The sequence below is a fragment of the Rana temporaria genome, chromosome 2 (assembly GCF_905171775.1).
Source record: "Rana temporaria chromosome 2, aRanTem1.1, whole genome shotgun sequence".
NCBI lineage: Eukaryota > Metazoa > Chordata > Amphibia > Anura > Ranidae > Rana > Rana temporaria.
Genome location: NC_053490.1, coordinates 1,429,398 through 1,456,278, shown reverse-complemented (window position 1 = coordinate 1,456,278; position 26,881 = coordinate 1,429,398). Strand labels below are relative to the sequence as shown.

Below are 26,881 nucleotides of genomic sequence, written 5' to 3'. Positions count from 1 at the left end.
CCAAATGACGTCGCAAGGACGTCATTGGTTTCGACGTGAACGTAAATGACGTCCAGCCCCATTCACGGACGACTTACGCAAACAACGTAACTTTTTAAAATTTTGACGCGGGAATGACGGCCATACTTAACATTGGCTGCGCCTCATATAGAAGGGGCAACTTTACGCCGGGAAAAGCCTAACGTAAATGTCGTAACTTTACTGCATCGGCTGCGCGTACGTTCGGGAATCCGCGTATGTAGCTACTTTGCATACTCGACACGGAAATCGCCGGAAGCGCCACCTAGTGGGCAAAAAAAAAATTGCAGTTACGATCCGACGGTGTAAGAGACTTACGCCTGTTGGATCTAATGGATATCAAAGCGTAACTGATTCTAAGAATCAGGCGCATAGATACGACGGCCCAGATTAGGACTTATGACGGCGTACATGGTGCTGCGCCGTCGTAAGTCCTTTGAGAATCTGAGCCAAAGTGAGCCCATGTGCGTCAACACGTTTCACCGTTAGGCTTCTTCAGGACTCGATTGAGGTACAAAGAGGTAGCAAAAAAAAAAGGAACAACCTAATAAAAGAAGATTGTCCTACTAGTCAAAAAACATCCGAATGTACAAGTAAAGATAATACGATGTGCCTAACGTATACCTTTCCCTGTTGCAGGAGAAGATGTGGGTTCCGTCGTTGGACGTGGCGGCGCACCGGCGGTGATCATGGCCTCCGACAACCTAACATGCAGCCGTATTGATGACTTCACTCTCAGTGGTGTACCCAATCTGGAGGACTTTCATGTCTTTATTGGTTTCCCCCTCGTTTTGTTGTATATGGTGGCTGTAGTCGGTAACACCTCCATTCTTTATATCATCGCGATGAGACAAGAACTTCACGAGCCCATGTACATCTTCCTTTCCATGCTTTCCGTCGTGGACCTCGTATCGGCCACCACGGTCATGCCCCGGATGCTGGGAATCTTCTGGTTCGATAGCCGGAAGATCTCCTTCTCCATGTGCCTCACCCAGATGTTCTTCTTCCATTTCATGTCCGCCCTGAACTCCGCCATACTGGTGACCATGGCTGTAGACCGATATGTGGCCATTTGTTACCCTCTTCGATATTCTTCCATTGTAACCCAACGGGCCATCACAAAGACCTCTCTGGTCCTTATGGCCCGAGGAGCAGCCGTAATGGTTCCTCTCCCATTTATTATCCAGAGGTTTCCATTGTGGAGGAGCAATCTTCTGACACATTCCTACTGTATCCACCAAGAGCTCATGAAGTTGGCCTGCGCTGACATAAAGGTCAACGTCATCTACGGCCTCTTTATTACCCTTTACGTTATGGGCCTTGACTCTCTTTTCATATTTATCTCCTACCTGCTGATTATAAAGACAGTGGTTTTCCAGGTGGCGGAGGCCAGTCTGAAGGCCATCAGTACCTGCTCCGCCCATACATGTGCCGTCCTCATCTACTACATCCCTTATATCGGCATTGCCGTGGTGCACCGATATCCTAGTGACACCATCCCCGATCTTCACATTCTGTTTGGAAATGCCTACATCCTGCTGTCCCCCGTCATTAACCCCTTGATCTACGGAATGAAAACAACGCAGATACGCCGCAGACTCGGCAAATTCCTAAGTAAAGTGTCGAAGGAGGACAAACCATAGAGGTCCCTCTGACTCAGGACTGTCATGGAAATAGGAGATGTCTACAACAGATTTCCTGAGGGATTGAGACAATGTAAATAAAACATTTTTAAGTCATGTTTTGTATCTTTTTTCAGTCCTAAGAGAAGAATACGGGAACTAAAATGGAGTGTTGGGTCCGGTTTTAACCACCACCCTAACGCTGGACGTCATATGACATCTTTGACTTTCAGTGGGGATATCTGAATGATGGGGGCAGCTACAGGCATCATTCAGATGTCCTTCTTTTCTGCCGAAGATTCCCTACACCATATGCATGATCAAAGGGGCAGTTCCACCACTTGATCATTCTTATAGGTGACTGGAGGGGACATCCCCCCTCCTGCCTCCATCCGGTGCTTCTCTGGGCTCTCCCGTGCCAGCGGAGGCCCGGAGAAAGAACCGTCTGGTGCCGGATGATGACTACTATAGAGGTTTCCGGTGGCAAGATGGTCATCTCTATGACCGTCGGAGGCCCGGGCGTGGCGTTATGATGTCACGCCCGGGTCCCCAGATGTAAACAAAGCCACGATCGCGGCTGTCAGCAAGAGATCGTGACATTTTTTTCCCGATCTCATGCTTTCCAGCATGGAGGAGAGATGTGGGAGGTCTTATTGACCCCGCATCTGCGGGAGGGTTTTTGACCCCGCATCTGTGGGAGGTCTTATTGACCCCACATCTGTGGGAGGTCTTATTGACCCTGCATCTGTGGGAGGTCTTATTGACCCCACATCTATGGGAGGTCTTATTGACCCCACATCTGTGGGAGGTCTTATTGACCCTGCATCTGTGGGAGGTCTTATTGACCCTGCATCTATGGGAGGTCTTATTGACCCAGTATCTGTGGGAGGGTTTTTGACCCCGCATCTGTGGGAGGGTTTTTGACCCAGCATCTGTGGGAGGTCTTATTGACCCCGCATCTGTGGGAGGTCTTATTGACCCTGCATCTGTGGGAGGGTTTTGAACCCCGCATCTGTGGGAGGTCTTATTGACCCAGCATCTGTGGGAGGTCTTATTGACCCCGCATCTGTAGGAGGGTTTTTGACCCTGCATCTGTGGGAGGTCTTATTAACCCCGCATCTGTGGGAGGTGTTATTGACCCTGCATCTGTGGGAGGTCTTATTGACCCCACATCTGTGGGAGGTCTTATTGACCCTGCATCTATGGGAGGTCTTATTGACCCTGCATCTGTGGGAGGGTTTTTGACCCTGCATCTGTGGGAGGTCTTGTTGACCCCGCATCTGTGGGAAGTCTTATTGACCCCACATCTGTGGAAGGTCTTACTGACCCTGCATCTATGGGAGGTCTTATTGACCCTGCATCTGTGGGAGGTCTTATTGACCCCGCATCTGTGGGAGGTCTTATTGACCCCGCATCTGTGGGAGGTCTTATTGACCCCGCATCTGTGGGAGGTCTTATTGACCCTGCATCTGTGAGAGGTCTTATTGACCCTGCATCTGTGGGAGGTCTTATTGACCTCGCATCTGTGGGAGGTCTTATTGACCCCGCATCTGTGGGAGGTCTTATTGACCCTGCATCTTTGGGAGGTCTTATTGACCCCGCATCTGTGGGAAGCCTTATTGACCCCACATCTGTGGGAGGTCTTATTGACCCCGCATCTGTGGGAGGTCTTAATATCCCGCATCTGTGGGAGGTCTTATTGACCCCACATCTGTGGGAGGGTTTTTGACCCTGCATCTGTGGGAGGTCTTATTGACCCTGCATCTGTGGGAGGTCTTATTGACCCTGCATCTGTGGGAGGTCTTGTTGACCCCGCATCTGTGGGAGGTCTTATTAACCCCGCATCTGTGGGAGGTCTTATTGACCCTGCATCTGTGAGAGGTCTTATTGACCCTGCATCTGTGGGAGGTCTTATTGACCCCGCATCTGTGGGAGGTCTTATTGACCCCGCATCTGTGGGAGGTCTTATTGACCCAGCATCTGTGGGAGGTCTTATTGACCCCGCATCTGTTGGAGGTCTTATTGACCCTGCATCTTTGGGAGGTCTTATTGACCCCGCATCTGTGGGAAGCCTTATTGACCCCACATCTGTGGGAGGTCTTATTGACCCCGCATCTGTGGGAGGTCTTATTATCCCGCATCTGTGGGAGGTCTTATTGACCCCACATCTGTGGGAGGGTTTTTGACCCTGCATCTGTGGGAGGTCTTATTGACCCCGCATCTGTGGGAAGCCTTATTGACCCCACATCTGTGGGAGGTCTTATTGATCCCGCATCTGTGGGAGGTCTTATTGACCCCACATCTGTGGGAGGTCTTATTGACCCAGCATCTGTGGGAGGTCTTATTGACCCAGCATCTGTGGGAGGTCTTATTGACCCCGCATCTGTAGGAGGGTTTTTGACCCTGCATCTGTGGGAGGTCTTATTAACCCCGCATCTGTGGGAGGTGTTATTGACCCTGCATCTGTGGGAGGTCTTATTGACCCCACATCTGTGGGAGGTCTTATTGACCCTGCATCTATGGGAGGTCTTATTGACCCTGCATCTGTGGGAGGGTTTTTGACCCTGCATCTGTGGGAGGTCTTGTTGACCCCGCATCTGTGGGAAGTCTTATTGACCCCGCATCTGTGGGAGGTCTTATTGACCCTGCATCTGTGAGAGGTCTTATTGACCCTGCATCTGTGGGAGGTCTTATTGACCTCGCATCTGTGGGAGGTCTTATTGACCCCGCATCTGTGGGAGGTCTTATTGACCCTGCATCTTTGGGAGGTCTTATTGACCCCGCATCTGTGGGAAGCCTTATTGACCCCACATCTGTGGGAGGTCTTATTGACCCCGCATCTGTGGGAGGTCTTAATATCCCGCATCTGTGGGAGGTCTTATTGACCCCACATCTGTGGGAGGGTTTTTGACCCTGCATCTGTGGGAGGTCTTATTGACCCTGCATCTGTGGGAGGTCTTATTGACCCTGCATCTGTGGGAGGTCTTGTTGACCCCGCATCTGTGGGAGGTCTTATTAACCCCGCATCTGTGGGAGGTCTTATTGACCCTGCATCTGTGAGAGGTCTTATTGACCCTGCATCTGTGGGAGGTCTTATTGACCCCGCATCTGTGGGAGGTCTTATTGACCCCGCATCTGTTGGAGGTCTTATTGACCCTGCATCTTTGGGAGGTCTTATTGACCCCGCATCTGTGGGAAGCCTTATTGACCCCACATCTGTGGGAGGTCTTATTGACCCCGCATCTGTGGGAGGTCTTATTATCCCGCATCTGTGGGAGGTCTTATTGACCCCACATCTGTGGGAGGGTTTTTGACCCTGCATCTGTGGGAGGTCTTATTGACCCTGCATCTGTGGGAGGTCTTATTGACCCTGCATCTGTGGGAGGTCTTATTGACCCCGCATCTGTGGGAGGTCTTATTGACCCCGCATCTGTGGGAGGTCTTATTGACCCCGCATCTGTGGGAGGTCTTATTGACCCCACATCTGTGGGAGGGTTTTTGACCCTGCATCTGTGGGAGGTCTTGTTGACCCCGCATCTGTGGGAAGTCTTATTGACCCCGCATCTGTGGGAGGTCTTGTTGACCCCGCATCTGTGGGAAGTCTTATTGACCCCGAATTTGTGGGAGGTCTTGTTGACCCCGCATCTGTGGGAAGTCTTATTGACCCCGCATCTGTGGGAGGTCTTATTGACCCAGCATCTGTGGGAGGTCTTATTGACCCCGCATCTGTGGGAGGGTTTTTGACCCCGCATCTGTGGGAGGATTTTTGACCCTGCATCTGTGGGAGGTCTTATTGACCCCGCATCTGTGGGAGGTCTTATTGACCCTGCATCTGTGGGAAGTCTTATTGACCCCGCATCTGTGGGAGGTCTTATTGACCCCGCATCTGTGGGAGGTCTTATTGACCCTGCATCTGTGGGAGGTCTTATTGACCCCGTAATTTCAGAACCGGGGGTAAGTTCAGAACCGGGGTAATTTCAGAACCGGGTTAAGTTCAGAACCGGGGTAAGTTCAGAACCGGGTTAAGTTCAGAACCAGAGTAAGTATAGAACCGGGGGTAAGTTCAGAACCGGGTGTAAGTATAGAACCGGGGGTAAGTTCAAAACCTGGTAAGTTCAGAACCAGGGGTAAGTTCAGAACCGGGGTAAGTTCAGAACCGGGGGTAAGTTCAGAACCGGGTTAAGTTCAGAACCGGGGGTAAGTTCAGAACCAGGGTAAGTTGAGAACCGGGGTAAGTTCAGAATCAGGGTAAGTTCAGAACCGGGGGTAAGTTCAGAACCGGGGTAAGTATAGAACTGGGGGTGAGTTCAGAACTGGGTAAGTATAGAACGGGTGGTAAGTTTAGAACCGGGTTAAGTTCAGAACCGGGGGTAAGTTCAGAACCGGGTTAAGTTCAGAACCGGGTTAAGTTCAGAACCGGGGTAAGTTCAGAACCAGGGTAAGTTCAGAACCCGGGGTAAGTACAGAACCGGGGGTAAGTACAGAACCGGGGTAAGTTCAGAACTTGCTGGATGGGTGGAAGAGATGAAGGTGAGCTTCTTCTTTAAGGACTCCTCTCTGGCAGCGCCCTCTTCCCACCGCTGAGGATAAATATAACATCATATATAAATATAGAAGATATTTTCTCCCACACAGAGGGGTCGTCGGCCCACCGGGGATTTTCTGCTTCTCTTACGGTTTTCATATAAAGATTTTTATTATTCTGTAACACTTGTAATTCTTGGCTCCCGACTTTCCTCCAACAACTGTGAGAAATGATTAGCGCCCCCCGAGGGAATCGTCTGGCTTTGTGCCACAGAAGCCTCCTAGCAGTCTTCATGGGAGTCCTAATGATGAAGGTCCTACAAATAGCACACAGGACATTGTCAGAGCTAGAAAGGAACAAGTGAGCTCTCCGGAGGGGCCCCTGGGGGCCCGGTACTGAGAGCCCAAGCAGATGGCTGAAGCTCCAGAAGCCTGCAATGGTCTGAGCACCACATATACAGATCATGTCTTGGGATACTGGTGGTTGGAACTCCTATAGGTGGAGCACCCAAGACTGATGCCCTTTGTGTGGGAAAGTTCTTCGTCTCAGAAATGGGTGAACTGTCACTTCTTCTGCTCTGGATGCATGAATACCCATCAGTCATAGATGGGGGGTGGCTGGAGATAGGGGGGCAGCGCCTGTGCACCCTTAAAGAACGCACCACCACTGCTGTTATAGCTGCAAAGGGCGGGGCTAACTCAATATTGAACCCTCCGGACTAATAGCTAGATTCAGAAAGACTTAGGCTGGTGTATCAGTAGATTATCAGTAGATACGCCGGCCTAAGTCTGATTTTGCGCCGGCGCTAATTTAAGTGTATTCTGGTAACCAGATACGCTTAAATTAGGCTCAGATACGAGCGGCGTAAGTGTCGTATCCTAAAGTGTAATATTTAGGCTGACCGCTAGGTGGCGCTTCCATTGCGGTCGGCGTAGAATATGTAAATGCCTAGATACGCAGATTCACGAACGTACGCCCGGCTGACGCAGTACAGATACGCCGTTTACGTAACGCATTATCAGGCCTAAAGTTATTCCATCAAATAGCTGGAATAGTAATGTTAAGTATGGCCGTCGTTCCCGCGTCGAAATTCGAAAATTTTACGTCGTTTGCGTAAGTCGTCCGTGAATAGGGATTTACGTCATTTACGTCCACGTCGAAACCAATAGGCCCGTGCGGCGGACTTAGCCGCAATGCACACTGGGATATGTAGGCGGACGGCGCATGCGCTGTTCGTAAAATACGTCAATCACGTAAGGTCAACCCCCATTAGCATAAAACACGCCCCCTCAGCCGAATTTGAATTATGCGCGCTTATGCCCGCCCGATTTACACTACGCCGCCGTAACTTAGCAGGCAAGTACTTTGTGAATCTTGTACTTGCCTCGCTAACTTACGGGTCTGGTATGAATATTAAGGGAAACTCCAAACCAAAATGTAAAAAAAAAATTGCGTGGGGTTCCCCCCCAAATTCCATATCAGGCCATTCAGGTCTGGTACGGATTTTAAGGGGAACCCCGCGCCAAAATAAAAAAACAATGGCGTGGGGTTCCCCCAAAAATCCACACCAGACCCCTTATGTGAGCACGCAACCGCAGGAAAAGAGGGGGGAACAAGAGAGAGCGCCTCCCCACTTCTGATCCGTACCAGGCCACATGCCCTCAACATGGGGAGGATGTCCACATGTTGATGGGGACAAGGACCTCATTCCCAACAACCCTTGCCCAGTGGGGGTCTGCAGGTGGGGGGGCTTATTGGAATCTGGACGCCCCCTTTAACAAAGGGGATCCCCCAGATACCAGCCCCCCCAGTGTGAATTGGTAACGGGGTACGTTGTACTACCATTTCACCCAAAAAAAGTAAAAAAAAAAAATGGTAAAAAAACACACGGCTTGGGACAAAATTCCAGCGATGTAATCCTTCCACGACCCGACGATACACACCTCCATGGGAGACGCCCGCCGAACGGCGCGAGACACGCCGTGACAGCTCTTAACTAGCTGAGGGCGGGGCCATCTGACCCTGCCCCCTCTGACGCAACTGGGGTTACCAGCAGTTTCCCCCGTGGCGTCACGGGGGACCCCGCCCTCCTCTGACGTAACGGGGGTTTCCCGCGAGTAGTTTTAAATGTTTTTTTTTTCTTTAGAAATGACACTTTGTGCAGGGACTGTTCTAAGCACGGGAAACACGCGCTACTTCACAGGCATTCTATAGACACCCCCAGGTATGAAATTTAAAGGAATATTTCACTTTAAGCATTATTAAAATCACTGCTCCCGAAAAAAATTGTTTTGGTGAAATGAAAGAAGACTGTGACTGCCAAGACAATATAAATCTCCTAATAAATCTATTTTAGATTTTTAATGATAAGAAGACATAAATGTTTTTAGGGAAAACAAATGGAAGAGCGACCCGGCGCTTCGCAGTTCAGTAAATATTTATACCAATAAAACATTCTTGTGTTTGCCGTGACGTTTCTTATGGCGGAGTCGCCAAGCTTAGAAATATTTCACTCTAAGAGAACATTGTGACACCGGTATAAACCGGAATCTACAACTTTCCATCAGGCCAGTTTTACATGGGTAGCGCCCCCCCCCCCCCAAGGAGCAGCCGGTGGTCTCTTTTTCCCACACAGCCAGGCACACAGCATCTTCTTCACTCTTCCACTAGAGAACAGTCTACGGGTGTCTTTTTTTTCCTCTGGGTTTTATAATATACCATTGAACTTGAATGGGGTAAAGAGAGCATGGGATACCCCCCCCCCCAAAAAAAATGGGGAACCAAACATTTTGAGGACTCCTTCTCTATCTTGCTGAGCTTCGGAAAATGTCCCACACAACCTCCAATGTTGACAGGTGACTAGGACTTTTCCCAAAACACCAAAAGACACAGGGGGCCCCTTACACAGCTTCAGGCAGAGAACCGGGGGGGGGGGGGGTGTTGACGCCACCAAATTGAGAAGCAGGGGGGTGTTGCCGCCGCAAATTGAGAATCAGGGGGGAGTGTTGCGAATTGAGAATGGGGGGGCCGCCGCAAATCGAGAAACTGGGGGGAGGCTGCCACCGCAAATTAAGGTTGGGGGGGCTTTGGGTGCTGATGAAAAAAGGGGGATGCCATCCCTGAGGATCACTGGGCTCCTTTTTTTTTAAATACCAAAAAAAGGGCATTCCCCCTAGAGGTTGGGGGTGGGCTTTGAGTGCTGACCAAAAAAAGAAATAAAAAAAGGGGATAGTCATCCGGGCCACTTAGAGGTCGGGGGGGGCTTTGGGTGCTGACAAAAAAAAGGGGGCATGCTATCCGGGGCCTTGGTGACCACCAGGCCCCTTAGAGGTTGGGGGGGTTGGTTGCTGACGAAAAAAAAGGGGGATGCCACCCGGGGCCCTGGGGACCACCGGGCCGATTAGAGGTCGGGAGGGGGCTGACGAAAAAAAAAATATGGTAAATAAATAAAAAATAAATTATAAAAAAATAATAAAGGGGGGATGCCAACCGGGACCCTTGGAACCACCGGGCCCCTTACAGGTGTACTGCCTGTACCCCCCCTGATGGCGGCCCTGGTCAGTAACTTCCAGTACCGGGGTCATCTACTCACATGGTGTAAGAGAACTGGTAGTTGGCGCCTGGCGCGCGCTCCATATCACGGACAACTATGGACTCTCCTGAATGCCAGTGCGCAACGGACGGCGTGCATGCGCAGGACCGCGCCCCTGACTTCAATTGGCGCCAGACGGCCTATTTAAAGGGTGCGTTGACTCTCTAACAGTGCTGACTGGACTTCAGCTGTGTTCTGAACCTCTGAACCCTGTTTAAACCTGCATGATTCCCGTTGCTGATCCTGGCTTCCCCTGACTATGCTTTTTGACTTTGATAGACTCTGACTACTGATTCCTGGTTCCGGCTTCCACCTGACATTGCTTCTGCTTAATGCCTTGTATCCGACTGTTACCGAACCCGGCTATCTTCATGACTCTGCTTTCATCCTCTGTCCGGCTCCAACATTGCCTCTGGGTACCTATGCTGGCTCCCTACCATCTCAGTTCTCCTGGGTCCAGTATCTTCCTGGAAGTTCTGGCAAGCTGCGAAGCCTGAACCTGCTAGTTGGTTGGAGTGCCTCTTTAACACCAGCTGGTCTACTGAGCTTCATCCCAGCTCCTTGCCTGCTGTCCTGCCTGTGCCACCGAGCCTACAACTCCAACCGCAAGCTCTGCAAGCAACAATCTCAGGCACTCATGTTCCTCCTGACCCTATCCATCATCTGTTCCACCTTCAGTGGGGCTTGGGTTGGAGATACAAGGAAGGCCGACCTCGTCATATCAGACCCCTAGCAGGTACATGACACATGGTCGCAGGATCATCAGTTGCCTTCTTCCAATGTCCACCAGGCACTCTTCAGTGAGGGAGATACCGGATCACACCACCATAAGACAGCTGGACACTTTTCCCCCAACTTCCTCTTGGCTCTCTCCAGTGAAGCTTTCCAGACCCAAACAGAGTTTAAGACTAGGCTTTGTAAATAGGCCTCCTTGCTGTGATCTCAATGTCTTCTAGATGGCACCTCCAGTAATCCTGCCCCAGGAACAGAGCCCCCCTGCACAAGACTATTTATGGGCACTACAGACACCTTCTGAGCACACCTCCCCTTCTTCCAATATACACCAGGCACTCTTCAGCGAGGGAGATACCGGCTCACACCACCATAAGACAGCTGGACACTCCCCCCCCCCCCCCCAACTTCCTCCTGGCTCTCTCCAGTAAATCTTTCCAGACCCAAACAGAGTTCAAGACTAGGCTTTGCAAATAGGCTTCCTTGCTGTCATCTCAATGTCTTCTAGATGGCACCTCTATTAGTTCTGCCCCTTGCATAAGGATCTCCTCCAGAAGAACTGGACCCAGGAACTCTCTCAATCAGACTTACTCCTCAGACTATTTATGGGCTCTCCAGACACCTTCTGAGCACACCTCCCCTTCTTCCAATATCCACCAGGCACTCTTCAGCAAGGGAGATACAGGCTTACGCCACCATAAGACAACTGGACACTCCCCCCCCCCCCCCCAACCTCCTCCTGGCTCTCTCCAGTGAATCTTTCCAGACCCAAACAGACTTTAAGACTAGGCTTTGCAAATAGGCTTCCTTGCTGTCATCTCATTGTCATCTAGATGACACCTCCATTAGTTCTGCCCCTTGCATAATGGTCTCCTCCAGCAGAACTGGACCCAGGAACTCTCTCAATCAGACTTAGGCCTCAGACTATTTATGGGCTCTCCAGACACCTTCTGAGCACACCTCCCCTTCTTCCAATATCCACCAGGCACTCTTCAGCAAGGGAGATACAGGCTTACGCCACCATAAGACAACTGGACACTCCCCCCCCCAACTTCCTCCTGGCTCTCTCCAGTGAATCTTTTCAGACCCAAACAGACTTTAAGACTAGGCTTTGCAAATAGGCTTCATTGCTGTGATCTCGATGGCCCGGATTCACAAAGTACTTACTCCGACGTATCTCGAGATACGCCGCGTAAGTGTAAGTATGCGCCGTCGTATCTATGCGCCGTGCCCATAAACTGAGATACGCATGAAAATAGGCTTCATCCGACCAACGTAACTTTCCTACGCTGGCGTATCGTGGGCGCATATTTACGCTGGGCACATTTGTCGCTCTCATTGATTTTCTATGCACATATGCAAATGAGGGAGATACATCGATTCACGAACGTACTTACGCATAATATACGCAGTTTGCATAAGTCGTACGTCTGGCGTAAAGTTATTCCCCATATAGGAGGCGCAAGTCATGCAAAGGTATGGACCAAGGAACACAAGCCGTCGTATCTTTTGTCGTTTACGTAGTACGTGAATATGACTAGGCGTAGGTTACGTTCATGTCGTAGGCAGTGATCCGTCGTATCTTAGGGAGTAGTTCCGATGTGATTCTGAGCATGCACACTGGGATGCGGCCACGGGACGGTGCATGCGCCGTTCATTTTAAGTACTTCTATGACGCTTGCCCCATCATTTACATGGGGTCACGCCTCATTAGCATGGCTCACACCCACTTCCACCTACGACGGCTTACGCCGAGGAAACCCAGCGTATCTTTAAGAGCGAGTGGGAGCGAGTGCTTTGTGAATCCAGTGCTTTCCTCTGTGCGCTGTGCCGGCGTAGCGTATATTAGATACGCTACGTTGGCATAAATATGCACCGATGTATGTGAATCCGGGCCAACATGGGTATAAAAAATATCAAAATGTATTTAAACATAATTAAAATCATCATAATACCATGATACAATATCCATCTGTTATAAAGATAGCAGTCACTCCCTGCTCTACATGTTTCGCCATAATGATGGCTTCCTCAGGAGACCCTTGAAGAGTATAATGCTGCACTAGTACTCTTCAAGGGTCTCCCAAGGAAGCCATTGTTGTGGAGAAACATGTAGAGCAAGGAGTAACTGCAATCTTTATATCACATGGATTTTGTATGATGATATTATGATGATTTTAATTATGTTTAAATACATTTTGATATTTTTTATACCTATGTTGTGTTTATAACTTGGCACCTTAAAAGTCCCACCCTCTCTTTCTACTAAATAGGTGCTTGGAAATGTCACTGTTGTTTAGATAGGTACTCCAGGTCCAGGTGGCAAAGGGTTAACTCGGGTTCTGTATTTATCCAGGGCTTTTCTGAGCCCTCCCCTCCACCCTGTGCTGCTAATAAAAGGGGGGAAGGCTCTGCTCAGGGGATCTCAGTCATAGCTGCATGGGAAGATCAAGCAGCTCAACCACAAGGATGTGACTTACAGCAGCAGGCAAAGTACCCTCAAGGGAATCCACCTGGACCTAGGGCCTCTTCCACATTATGGACTTTCACCTTGGGGGGTAAGCACTGGGCAACCTGGATCTAGATAGTTAGGGAAAAACTGTTGCTGCACTTGTAGTCATGCTCCCGTAGTGGTTGCTGAAAGTTGTGCCAGCCTGGCTGCAAAGACCCTTTTCCACTGCCCTTTCCACAGTCCTCTCTTCTGGGTCTGCACCCATCTCAAGCTTCAAACTCCCAGTTCTCTCAGGTGTGGCTCCCCAGTCCTCCCGTCTGTGCTCACTCACCAGCCCTCTTGGCCTCTTAGGCCTTGTACACACGGTCGGACCAAACCGATGAGACTGGTCCGTCGCTTCGTTTTCAGCGGTTCACCTCTGAAGTGGCCTGGCGGCCTGATGTGCGTACACACCATCAGTCCAAAATCCGAGCGGGTCAGAACGCGGTGACGTAAAACACACAACGTGCTGAATAAAACGAAGTTCAATGCTTCCAAGCATGCGTCGACTTGATTCTGAGCATGCGCGGGTTTTGAACCGATGCTTTTCTGTACTAACCATCGGTTTGGTCCGATCGCCCAGCGGTCCAGCGGTTCGGTTTTGAAGCATGTTTAGAAATTTTGGACCGAAGGAAACCAGACCGCTAGCCTATACATACGGTCGGTTTGGTTAGATGAAAATTAACTTCGGTTCATTCTCAGCGGACCAAACCGACCGTGTGTACGAGGCTTTAGAGTTCTCTCTCCCGCTGTCCTCTCTCCACTCTCTCATGTGCCTCTGATTTCCGGGATCTCTTCACTCCTCCTGGATGCACCCGAGCCCCAGCCCAGGGTCCCCCCCCCAAGACTCCCTGTGGGCCCGACAGACTCCACACTCTCTCACTCCAGCTCTCCCACCCGACAACGCCTAGCCAGCTGGGCTGACCCTGGGTATTTAAGGAGGCCTGCCCCCTGCCAATCCAAGTTGGGGATTGGTCAAGACTCCCCAGATTCCTCAGGCAGCTCCACCTATGCTCCCCTCCTCTCTTTCCAGGACCTTCTAGAAAGAAAAATGGAGGTGATGGTGATGCCACCTGTCAGTCACCCAACTCTCCCTGAGCCTCTCCCAGCCCAGAAGGAAAACAAACAGGCCTAGCCACCAGCTAGGCCTGCCCAAATTTTCCTACCCTGTCAAAAATCCTCACTTCCAGCACTCACTAACCAGAGGGTGCTTCACACTGTTGGACTGTAATGCTGAATATATCCAGTAAAGTTTTATTAACTGTTAAAAGTCTATTCTGAAGTTACTTAACCCCTTGGCGCAGGTGCTGCCTGACCCTTTAAGGCAGTGGTTCTCAACCTGGGGGTCGGGACCCCCTCGGGGGTCAAATGATGATTTGCCAGGGGTCACCGAATCCTGGGCTGTTCCTGAAGCCCACACCGCTCTCCCAGCCTTTTGTGGCCCCCCAGCAGGGCTGTCCTTGGAGCCTGTAGCCTCCCAGCTGGTATGTTCATGTGGCCTCCCACCAAGGAGTAAGTGAAGGAAAAAAAATAGAGAATACAAGGAAGGGAGAGGAAAAGGGAGAGAAAGAATAAGAGAAATAACAAGAAAGATAGCTAGAGAGAGGGATGGGGGAAAAAACAAGAAATTAGGATAGAGAGAGTTACAAGGGAAAGAAAGGAGAACAAAGAGAGTGATACATCCTAAAATGTACCATAAGCGCTAAATGTCTGTGGGTTAGGGGCGCAAATTACTTGTCTTGCCACGCAAATAATTTTACTGTTAGGGGTCCCCACAACTTGGGAATTTTATTAAGGGGTCACGGCGCTAGAAGGTTGAGAACCACTGCTTTAAGGGGTTTCAGATGCCGGGAGGCAGGGGTGGGGTTTATGATCATGTGACCATTGCTACTTGCGATTGGGGGATTTCTGTTAGCCGCTAGCTGTTAACTGGTGGGAATGTAAATGCAGCCGGACAGCAGAGAGTGGTGCCAGGCATGGGTGACAGGCCCTCTGGTAGTGAGGGGTCAGACCTCTGACACCCTCCCTAGTGGTCAGTACCCCAAAAACAATCAGGGACCAAACCAATGAAAGGGAGACCCCCAGAAACCTAGCATGGTGCATGGTGGGACCCCATTATGTCCCTGGAAGTGAGGTGGCAGAGTGAGGCTGGTCTGGTGGAGCGGGGCACTGGCTCCGTGGAAATGCTATTATTTATTTTAATTCGTTATTTTAGCTAAATTCTGGTTTAATTACTACAAGAGGGGCAACAAAGATGGACATCAAACTACCTTAACGGGGTGCTCTGGTTTCTTTTGGCAGTCAAAATAAATTCTGCTGGGTAGTGCTGACTATGACATTGACGATCAAAGTGACAATATATATTTATATCCGTTTTACGCCATTCTTTTATTACAGTATAAAAATCTCCTTTCTCTGGAGGTCATTCAGGCCCTGGAGACCCTCACACTCCATAATGAGCAGCGGAAGTCATAATTATACCACAGAGAGTCCTCCGGGATCCCAACGTTCCCTATAAATGATCCGTCACTGAGGAGATCCCACACCTACCGGAGAGAGACAGACGAGAGACTACACTGAGATATCCAATACAGGTGAGAGGAGATAACTGACACAGGTGAGAGGAGATAACTGACACAGGTGAGAGGAGATACCTGACACAGGTGAGAGGAGATAACTGACACAGGTGAGAGGAGATACCTGACACAGGTGAGAGGAGATAACTGACACAGGTGAGAGGAGATAACTGACACAGGTGAGAGGAGATAACTGACACAGGTGAGAGGAGATAACTGACACAGGTGAGAGGAGATAACTGACACAGGTGAGAGGAGATAACTGACACAGGTGAGAGGAGATAACTGACACAGGTGAGAGGAGATAACTGACACAGGTGAGAGGAGATAACTGACACAGGTGAGGGGAGATAACTGACACAGGTGAGAGGAGATAACTGACACAGGTGAGGTGAGATAACGGACACAGGTGAGAGAAGATAACTGACACAGGTGAGAGGAGATACCTGACACAGGTGAGAGGAGCTAACTGACACAGGTTATGGAAGATAACTGACACAGGTGAGAGGAGATAACTGACATAGGTGAGAGGAGATAACTGACACAGGTGAGAGGAGATAACTGACACAAGTGAGGGGAGATACCTGACACAAGTGAGGGGAGATACCTGACACAGGTGAGAGGAGATACCTGACACAGGTTATGGAAGATAACTGACACAGGTGAGAGGAGATAACTGACATAGGTGAGAGGAGATAACTGACACAGGTGAGAGGAGATACCTGACACTGGTGAGAGGAGATACCTGACACAAGTGAGGGGAGATACCTGACACAAGTGAGGGGAGATACCTGACACAGGTGAGAGGAGATACCTGACACAAGTTAGGGGAGATACCTGACACAAGTGAGGTGAGATAATGGACACAGGTGAGAGGAGAATACTGACACAGGTGAGAGAAGATAACTGACACAGGTTATGGAAGATAACTGACACAGGTGAGAGGAGATACCTGACACAGGTGAGAGGAGCTAACTGACACAGGTTATGGAAGATAACTGACACAGGTGAGAGGAGATAACTGACATAGGTGAGAGGAGATAATTGACACAGGTGAGAGGAGATACCTGACACAGGTGAGAGGAGATACCTGACACAAGTGAGAGGAGATACCTGACACAGGTGAGAGGAGATAACTGACACAGGTGAGAGGAGATAACTGACACAGGTGAGAGGAGATAACTGACACAAGTGAGGTGAGATAACGGACACAGGTGAGAGGAGATAACTGACACAGGTGAGAGGAGATAACTGACACAGGTGAGAGGAGATAACTGACACAGGTTAGGGAAGATAACTGAAACAGGTGAGAGGAGATAACTGACACAGGTTAGGGAAGATAACTGACACAGGTGAGAGGAGATAACTGACACAGGTTATGGAAGATAACTGACACAGGTGAGAGGAGATAACTGACACAGGTGAGAGGAGATACCTGACACAGGTGAGAGGAGATAACTGACACAAGTGAGGTGAGATAACGGACACAGGTGAGAGGAGAAAACTGACACAGGTTAGGGAAGATAACTGACACAGGTGAGAGGAGATAACTGACACAGGTGAGGGGGATGACTGACACAGGTGAGAGGAGACAACTGACACAGGTGAGAGGAGATAACTGACACAGGTGAGAGGAGATAACTGACACAGGTGAGAGGAGACAACTGACACAGGTGAGAGGAGACAACTGACACAGGTGAGAGGAGACAACTGACACAGGTGAGAGGAGACAACTGACACAGGTGAGAGGAGATAACTGACACAGGTGAGAGGGGATAACTGGCACAGAAGTGGTAGTGGCAGTGGAGGAAAAAGTGATAGAAGAAGTTGAGGAAGAAGTGGTAGTGGCAGTGTAGAAAGAAGTGGTAGGAGCAGTGAAAGAAGAAGTGGTAGGAGCCGTGGAGGAGGAAGTGGTAGCGGCAGTGGAGGAAGAAGTGGTAGGGAAAGTGGAGGAAGAAGTGGTAGGGAAAGTGGAGGAAGAAGTGGTAGGAGCAGTGGATGAAGAAGTGGTAGGAGCCATGGAGGAAGAAGTGGTAGGAGCAGTGGAGGAAGAATTGGTAAGAGCAGTGGAGGAATAAGTGGTAGGAGCAGTGGAGGAAGCAGTGGTAGTGGCAGTGCAGGAAGAAGTAGTAGGAGCAGTGGAGGAAGAAGTGGCAGGAGCAGTGGAGAAAGAAGTGGTAGGAGCAGTGGAGGAAGAAGTGGTAGTGGAGGAAGAAGTGGTAGTGGTGGTGGAGGAAGAAGTGGTAGTGGCAGTGGAGCAAGAAGTGGTAGGGACTAGGGATGAGCTTCGAGTTCGAGTCAAACTCATGTTCGACTCGAAAATTGCCTGTTTACCTGTTCGGCGAACAACGAACAATTAGGGGTGTTCGCGGCAAATTCGAAAAGCCGCGGAACACCCTGGGTCCTGCAAAAAAAAGTTTAAAAATGGCTGTTTTTTCAGGAGCAGTGAATTTAATAATGCTAAAAGTGAAACAATAAAAGTGAAATATTCCTTTAAATTTCGTACCTAGGGGGTGTAAAGTTAGGATGTGAAATAGCGCATGTTTCCCGTACATAGAACTGTCCCTGCACAAAGTGTCATTTCTGAAAGAAAAAAATACATTTAAAACTGGACTTGCGGCTCTAATGAATTGTCGGCTCTGGCAATTCAGAGAGAATTCATTCATAAAAAAAAAAAAAAAATTACGTGGAGTTCCCCCAAAAATTCACACCAGACCCCTTATCCGAGCACGTTAACCTGGCCGGCCGCAGAAAAGAGGGGGGACAGAGTGCGGCCCCCCCCCTCTCCTGAACCGCACCAGGCCACATGCCCTCAACATGGGGAGGATGTTGTGACATTTCTTATATAGGGGAGGCAGGGCCACCCGTCACGTGACCCCGCCCCCTCTGACGCACCCTCTGCTACGTCACTGGGGAAGCAAGAAAAAAAGGGGGGAGGGGGATAACACATAGGCACTCACATTTGCCCACATCCGAAATAGTAGTTCAAGAAAAGGGGTTGTACTACACTAGGTAGTGACATGGCGGACTTTCAAAGGCAATCACAGGGACATTTTTGGTTATAAAAAATATAGATTTAATTACAAAAATACAGATATACAAATAAATTTCAATAAAATATGTTGAGAAAAGTACATAAATACATATTCCTAAGCAACATTTTCATCTCTCTGACGCGTTTCGCCTTACGGCTTCTTCAGGACGAGTTTTGAGATTTTATGACAAAAAGGTATTGCTACTTGCATACGTCTGAAAAGAGATATAAGTTATATATAAGTTTATATCTCTTTTCAGACGTATGCAAGTAGCAAAACCTTTTTGTCATAAAATCTCAAAACTCGTCCTGAAGAAGCCGTAAGGCGAAACGCGTCGGCGAGACGAAAATATTGCTTAGGAATATGTATTTATGTACTTTTCTCAACATATTTTATTGAAATTTATTTGTATATCTGTATTTTTGTAATTAAATCTATATTTTTTATAACCAAAAATGTCCCTGTGGTTGCCTTTGAAAGTCCGCCATGTCACTACCTAGTGTAGTACAACCCCTTTTCTTGAGTCACTGGGGAAGCCCAGCAAGGGGGAAGACTGGGCTTCCACAGTGACGTAGCAAAGGGGTCTTCCAGATTCTGATAAGCCCCCCGCCCGCAGACCCCCACAACCACCGGGCAAGGGTTGTGGGGATGAGGCCCTTGTCCTCATCAACATGGGGATATCCTCCCCATGTTGAGGGCATGTGGCCTGGTACAGTTCAGGAGAGGGGGGCCCGCACTCTGTCCCCCCCCTCTTTTCTGCGGCCGGCCAGGTTAACGTGCTCGGATAAGGGGTCTGGTGTGAATTTTTGGGGGAACTCCACGCCATTTTTTTTTTATTTGGGGTGGAGTTCCCCTTAAAATCCACACCAGACCTGAAGGGTCTGGAATGGATATTTGGGGGAACCCCACGTCATTTTTTTTTTTAAATTGACGGCGGGGTTCCCCCTAATATCCATACCAGACCTGAAGGGCCTGGTAATGGAATTTGGGGGGACCCCCACGCTTTTTTTTTAATTTTTTATGAATGAATTCTCTCTGAATTGCCAGAGCCGACAATTCATTATAGCCGCAAGTCCGGTTTTAAAAGACTTTTTTTCCTTCAGAAATGACACTTTGTGCAGGGACAGTTCTATGTATGGGAAACATGCGCTATTTCACATGCTGACTTTACACCCCCCCTAGGTATGAAATTTAAAGTAATATTTCACTTTTATTGTTTCACTTTTAGCATTATTAAATTCACTGCTCCTGAAAAAACGTGAGTTTTTAAAACTTTTTTTGCATTGATACATGTCCCCTGGGGCAGGACCCGGGTCCCCAAACACTTTTTAGGACAATAACTTGCATATTAGCCTTTAAAATTAACACTTTAGATTTCAAATGTTCGAGTCCCATAGACTTTAACGGGGTTCTAAAGTTCACACGAACATTTGGTGTGTTCGCAGGTTCTGGTGCGAACCGATCAGGGGGGTGTTTTGGCTCATCCCTAGTAGGGACGGTGGAAGAAGTGGTAGTGGTGGTGGAGGAAGAAGTGGTAGTGTTGGTGGAGGAAGAAGTGGTAGCACTATGCGGCTAGGCAAATGAGGTCTCCATACTGTGGGTTCTGTCCCGGTTTCTTTTCAGGAACTGACCACTAGGGAGAGAGGCAGAACGCTGAACCCCTCGCTACCGGAGGGATGGTTGCCACCTTTTCTTTTAAGCCAAACCCAAACACTTTACTGGCGCACAGCATTTTTCTTTTTCTGTTCAAAGTTTTTTATTAAACATAATGGCAGAATACATCAACAAATAATCTCCAATGGAAATTGGGAACAAATCTGACGGTACATCTTGTGTGATGATCGTACAGTTATAGCAAAGACATGGTTTAGCATAACAATTCAGAGTAAGATGGGGGTGAAGAACTTCAAACATAGTACCCGGGGTGTCCAGGTTTTGCAGCGTTGGGGGATTTTTTGTAGTAAACATGATAGACAATAGGATTGTAAAAAATGTAGAAAACCGGGGTGGCTAAAATAAAGTAGTAATGCGGCGTGCTGTGCACACGATGGTGAACGGAGGGTGTGGTCACATTGCATTAACAGTGGGAGAGAATAGCCCACCCTACCTAAGCAAACCACACTATCAACACCACACCAAAGTGGCCCATTCTGTCTACAACACCCCAAAGCAGATCATCATATCCAACGCACCCCAAAGCAGACGACCCTAACCACGGCACCCCAAAGAGCCCCACAGCAGCGAGATGGACTGTGGGGCAGTGGGGTGGGCAGGGAAGGAGGCAGCAGGATGGACTGGGGGGCACAAGGATTTATGGGGGCCACAGAGTGGTCAGAGGGGCAGTGAAATAGACAGGGGATCAGTGGGATAGACAGGGGGACAGCCAAATGGACAGAGAGGCAGTGGGGTAGACTGGAGAGTAGTGAAGTGGACAGGGTCGCAGTGGGTTGGACTGGAGGGCAGCAGGATGGACAGGGGGCAGTAGGGTGGACTGAAGAGCAATGGAGTGGCCAGGGGGGACAGCAGGATGGACATGGAGGCAGTGGGGTGGACTGGAGGGCAGCGGGGGGGACAGGGGGTAGTGGGTAGACTGGAGGGTAGCAGGATGGACAGAGGGGCAGTGGGGTGGACTGGAGAGTAACAGAGTGGGCAGGGGGGGCAGAGGGGTGGGCAGGGAGGCAGTGGAGTGGACTGGTGAGTAGCAGGATGGACTGGAGGGCAGCGGGATGACAGGGGGAAGTGGGGCGGACTGGAACAGAGCATAGTGGATGGAGCAGTGGGATGGACAGGGGGCAGTGTGACAGACTGGAGAGTAGCAGAGTGGATGGGGGGCAGTGGGATGGACGTGGGGCAGTGTGACAGACTGGAGAGTAGCAGAGTGGATGGGGGCAGTGGGATGGACGTGGGGCAGTGTGACAGACTGGAGAGTAGCAGAGTGGATGGGGGCAGTGGGATGGACAGGGGGCAGTGTGACAGAATGGAGAGTACCAGAGTGGATGGGGGCAGCGGAATGAACAGGGAGGCATTGGGGTAGACTGGAGAGTAGCAGGATGGAATGGAGGGCAGCAGGATGGGCAGGCTGGCAGTGAAACAGACTGGAGAGTAGCAGAGTGGATGGGGAGCAGTAGAGTGAACAGGGGGCAGTGGGGTGGACTGGCGAGTAGCAGAGTGAACAGGGGGCAGCGGGATGGACAGGCTGGCAGTGGGGGGGGACAGGGAGGCAGTGGGTGATATGGAGAGTAGCGGAGTGGATGGGGGGCAGTAGTCAGGTGGATAGTGGGGTGGACAGTGAGGAGACAGTGGTGCTCAGTGGTGGACTGTATACCTGTCTCCTGCTGTCCAGTTCTGTAGGCTGTGGGTTGCTTCTTCTACTGAAGCAGATCGGCTGCACTTGCTGCTCCTTCTCCTGTGAATCTGGACAATTCTGTCAGCCCAGGAGACACACAGGCAGGGAGGAGAGGGGTCCTTTAGCTGCTGGAGGTCTATCCTAAGAGTTGCCTGACATTTTTGCCCACTTGGTGTGTAAACTGTGAGGATCGGTGAGGGGACAGAAGGCAGCAGTAGTAAAGAGAGAAGTGCAGGCAGTGTGGTCACTGGAGTTTGGACTAGAGACAGAGATGAAGGGAAAACATATTCATTTCGACTTACCTATTCCAGCATTTCACCAAAAATGGGGAAAAAAATATCAAAATCCCGCAATTTTCGCTGAAATTTTTGATAAAAAAGAGCTCTCAATTTTGGCCATCCCGATTCATAACACAGAGCATCTTCCAAAAAGTTCAGCACAAAAAGTTTGCCAATGAGCAGATGATTAGATGATGCCTTGAGTAGTTTGCCAATGGGTAGATGATTAGATGATGCCTTGAGTAGTTTGCCAATGAATAGACGATTAGATGATGCCTTGAGTCGTTTGCCAATGAGTAGACGATTAGATGATGCCTTAAGTAGTTTTCCAATGAGTAGATGATTAGATGATGCCTTGAGTAGTTTGCCAATGAGGTGATGATTAGATGATGCCTTGAGTAGTTTGCCAATGAGCAGATGATTAGACGATGCCTTGAGTAGTTTGCCAATGAGTAGACGATTAGATGATGCCTTGAGTCGCTTGCCAATGAGTAGATGATGCCTTGAGTAGTTTGCCAATGAGTAGATGATGCCTTGAGTAGTTTGCCAATGAGTAGATGATGCCTTGAGTAGTTTTCCAATGGGTAGATGATTAGATGATGCCTTGAGTAGTTTGCCAATGAGCAGATGATTAGATGATGCCTTGAGTAGTTTGCCAATGGGTAGACGATTAGATGATGCCTTGAGTAGTTTGCCAATGAGTAGACGATTAGATGATGCCTTGAGTAGTTTGCCAATGAGTAGACGATTAGATGATGCCTTGAGTAGTTTGCCAATGAGTAGATGATGCCTTGAGTAGTTTTCCAATGAGTAGATGATGCCTTGAGTAGTTTGCCAATGAGTAGATGATTCCTTGAGTAGTTTGCCAATGAGTAGATGATGCCTTGAGTCGTTTGCCAATGAGTAGATGATGCCTTGAGTAGTTTGCCAATGAATAGATGATGCCTTGAGTAGTTTGCCAATGAGTAGATGATGCCTTGAGTAGTTTGCCAATGAGTAGATGATTCGTCACGCCTTGCCTAAATGTTTTGTTATTCCTGTTTCAGGAGAAGATGAGGCTTTTGTGATGGAAGTCATCATGAAGACATCTAAGACTGGACATTTTAACACACGGGTCATCATGGAGCCACCTGTACTTGGACGTGGTGGGACAAGGGTCATCATGGAACCACTCAACTTAACATGCAGGGGTATCAGTGATTTCACTCTCAGCGGTATACCAGATCTAGATGACTTAAATTTCTGGTTTGGATTTCCTCTTGCCCTACTATACCTCGTCGCCATCCTTGGGAACATCACCATTCTCTATATCATTAAGGTAGACCAAAAGCTCCATGAACCCATGTTCATTTTCCTTTTCATGCTGTCGGTATTGGACATCTTGATAGCCACCACAGTCATGCCCAAAATGCTTTGGATCTTCTGGTTTGATAACCGGAAGATGGTCTTTGACCTGTGTTTGACCCAATTGTTCTCCATCCATTTCCTGTCTGCCCTGGAATCCGGGATACTGGTGGCCATGGCTATAGACCGGTATGTGGCCATTTCTCACCCTCTTAGATATTCTTCCATCTTAACCAACAAGACCATTAAAAATATCACCTTGGTCATTGTAACCAGAGGGGCAGCTGGGATGATTCCTCTACCGTTGCTTCTTAAAAGGTTTCCCTTGTTTAAGAACAACTTTTTAACTCATTCCTACTGCCTCCACCAAGAGGTCATGAAGTTGGCCTGTGCCGACATAAGCATCAATATCGTCTATGGCCTGTTTATTGCCCTCTCAACCGTGGGCATCGACTTTCTGTTCATCATCATCTCGTACCTACTACTTCTGAAGATGGTGGTAAGTGTGGTAGCCGAGGCAAGTCTGAAGGCCACCGGTACGTGTGTCTCCCATATATGTGCCGTCATCGTCTTCTACATGGGCTTCATTGGCATTGCCGTGGTGCACCGCTTTCCAAGTAGCACCGCCCCCAATCTTCACGTCCTGTTTGGGAATATATATCTCCTGTTTTCTCCTGTGATTAACCCCTTAATCTATGGAATTAAAACAAAGCAAATCCGCACCAGGCTCGGCAGACTGTTCAGTAAAATGTTCAAGTCGAAGTAGAACATCAGGGGACTAGGAAATTTCTACTGATCGGGAAGGAAACAGAGCTTTGAAATCTACAAATTCACACTTCTTCGGTATAAACTAGACGTCTGCTGTCATTGGATGTGGGTTGCTGTCAGCCAGAGACAAGGCAGTCCATAGAAGACAAAAGCAGCACTTCCTGAAGAAGCCGAGTGACTGGCCTCCAAGATGGCGGCACCACATCCTTAGATGTTCAGATCACTATTGAAAGAAAAGGACTACCGGTAAACAGACAACTTATATACCAAATGTAAAGATAAAAAAACTAACTTTATTATCACATATTTCTCAATAAAATCACAGAATTAAAAATCAAATTGTTGGCGGATTAATAAGTCCAAATGTTGACCCTTTTCTCTGGGGCATTTGGACAATTTGTAGGTGGGGTGCAGCGTGGTGCGGCTGCAATAAGTTTCTCAGTCAAGTGCAATAACAAATTTGTATTAAAGTGATGTTCATAATAATCCTGCTGGAAAGACTGCCCATGGGTTCCAGCTGGACTGACGGCATCAGTAGAGAGGGGCAGAATATGATCTGGACTGGCGTAGCGTGGGTTGTCAGCGCCCAGGGCAAGGAAAGTAATTTGCACCCCTAACCTGCAGACTTTTAGCCCCCCGATTCCCTTCCCTTCCTACAATAGTACTGAGCTACCTGATTCCTACACTGTCCACTGACCACTATACTACACTTTCCACTACACTGTCCACTAAATTGACCACTATACTGTCCACTACACTGACCACTCTACTACCCTGACCACTATACTGTCCACTACACTACCCTGACCACTATACTGTCCACTACACTGATCACTTTACTGTCCACTACACTACACTGACCACTGCACTGTCCTACCTACAGTATTCCTATAGTGACACGACACAGCGCTGCTCTTCTACTCTCTCTCCAGCTGCTCCCTCGCTTTTTTTACATTGGACATGGGATGTCCAGGCAGTGGCGTAGCTTGGGGGGTACGGAGTGGGCCATGGCCCGGGCGCAACATTTAGGGAGGCCAGTGTGCGTCACTACTGACTGCCTCCTCCTAATTTCAATTTCCTGTGTCTCTGGCCACCATGTTCAGTGCCCGGAGACCTGTGATTGGGTGTATGGGGGTCATGTGACGCGTCAGGGCTGGACTATCCATGTTCGTGGTTGCCCCTGGGTCTGGGGACTGCGTCCCCCCCCCCCGGGGCCAGCAACATGACTCACCATCTGTTTTTTTGTCCTGCTTTGGTCCGGAGGAGAGGAGGAGGAGGAGAAGACAGTGGCGGATTACGATTTTCATTGCTTGGGTCCTCCATGGTCTGGCCACCATGGTTACTGTCCGGCCCCCTGTGATTGGGCGTACAGGGGTCATGTGCGGAGGCAGGACTCCATGAGCAATCACAATCATGGATAGTCCAGCCCTGCCGCCGCACATGACCCCGTACACCCAATCACAGGGTGCCGGACACTGAACATGGCGGCCAGAGCGCCGGGGACATAGGAAATTGAAAAGGAGGCAGCCAGTAGTGACGCACACTGGCACAGAATTTACCCCCCCTTAAATATTGATATTGCTCCTGGGGCCATGGCCCCCTCTGCACCCCCATGCTACGCCACTGCCTGGACATCTCATGTCCAATCTAGAAGTTGTGTAGAAGAAATGTGACCCTACACTTTCCCTCCTTGTCAGGAACCCTTCCCTACCGCTAGTACTGTCCCTAACAGACAATGTACCTTTCCCAGAACTATCCACTCACATAAGCCCACCAAAACCCAGGAGCCAGGGCCTTAAAGGGATATTAAAGTCTTTTAAAAAAAATTACAAACATGTTGTACTTACCTGCTTTGTGCTGTGGTTTTTCACAGAGCAGCTCAGATCTTCCTCTTCTATGGTTCCCTGTGGGCTCTCCTGGCCCCTTCCTCCTTCCAAGTGCCCCCAGGGCAAGAAGCTTACTCTGGGGGCACCCAAGCAGACTCGCTGTCCCCCACTTGAGTCACCTTCTTCTTCATTACTGTACCCTCAGTTGTTGTCCCCCTGTGTCACCTTCATTGTCCTCCTGTGTCACCTTCATTGTCCCCCTGTGTTACCTTCATTGTCCCCCTGTGTTACCTTCATTGTCCCCCTGTGTTACCTTCATTGTCCCCCTGTGTCACCTTCATTGTCCCCCTGTGTCACCTTCATTGTCCCCCTGTGTCACCTTCATTGTCCCCCTGTGTCACCTTCATTGTCCCCCTGTGTCACCTTCATTGTCCCCCTGTGTCACCTTCATTGTCCCCCTGTGTCACCTTCATTGTCCCCTTGTGTCACCTTCATTTTCCCCCTGTGTCACCTTCATTTTCCCCCTGTGTCACCTTCATTTTCCCCCTGTGTCACCTTCATTGTCCCTCTGTGTCACCTTCATTGTCCCCCTGTGTCACCTTCATTGTCCCCCTGTGTCACCTTCATTGTCCCCCTGTGTCACCTTCATTGTCCCCCTGTGTCACCTTCATTGTCCCCCTGTGTCACCTTCATTGTCCCCCTGTGTCACCTTCATTTTCCCCCTGTGT

General features: G+C 49.3%; 2 protein-coding genes across 2 annotated transcripts; both read left to right on the top strand.

Annotated features, from left to right (window-relative positions):
• The first annotated feature begins 707 nt into the window (after window positions 1-707).
• On the top strand, window positions 708-1,684 carry LOC120928830 (olfactory receptor 51E1-like). Its single transcript, XM_040339847.1, has one exon. It carries the CDS (start codon window positions 708-710, stop codon window positions 1,659-1,661), a length of 954 nt encoding a protein of 317 aa, XP_040195781.1. The 3' UTR covers window positions 1,662-1,684.
• A 21,522-nt stretch (window positions 1,685-23,206) lies between these two features.
• On the top strand, window positions 23,207-24,572 carry LOC120928450 (olfactory receptor 51E1-like). Its single transcript, XM_040339550.1, has one exon. The coding sequence runs from the start codon at window positions 23,216-23,218 to the stop codon at window positions 24,323-24,325; it is 1,110 nt and encodes a 369-aa protein (XP_040195484.1). The 5' UTR covers window positions 23,207-23,215; the 3' UTR covers window positions 24,326-24,572.
• The last annotated feature ends 2,309 nt before the right edge of the window (window positions 24,573-26,881 follow it).

Excerpts from the sequence above, each read along its gene's own strand:
- LOC120928830 (XM_040339847.1), top strand. The coding sequence starts at position 708 with ATGGCCTCCGACAACCTAACATGCAGCCGTATTGATGACTTCACTCTC.
- LOC120928450 (XM_040339550.1), top strand. The coding sequence starts at position 23,216 with ATGATTCGTCACGCCTTGCCTAAATGTTTTGTTATTCCTGTTTCAGGA.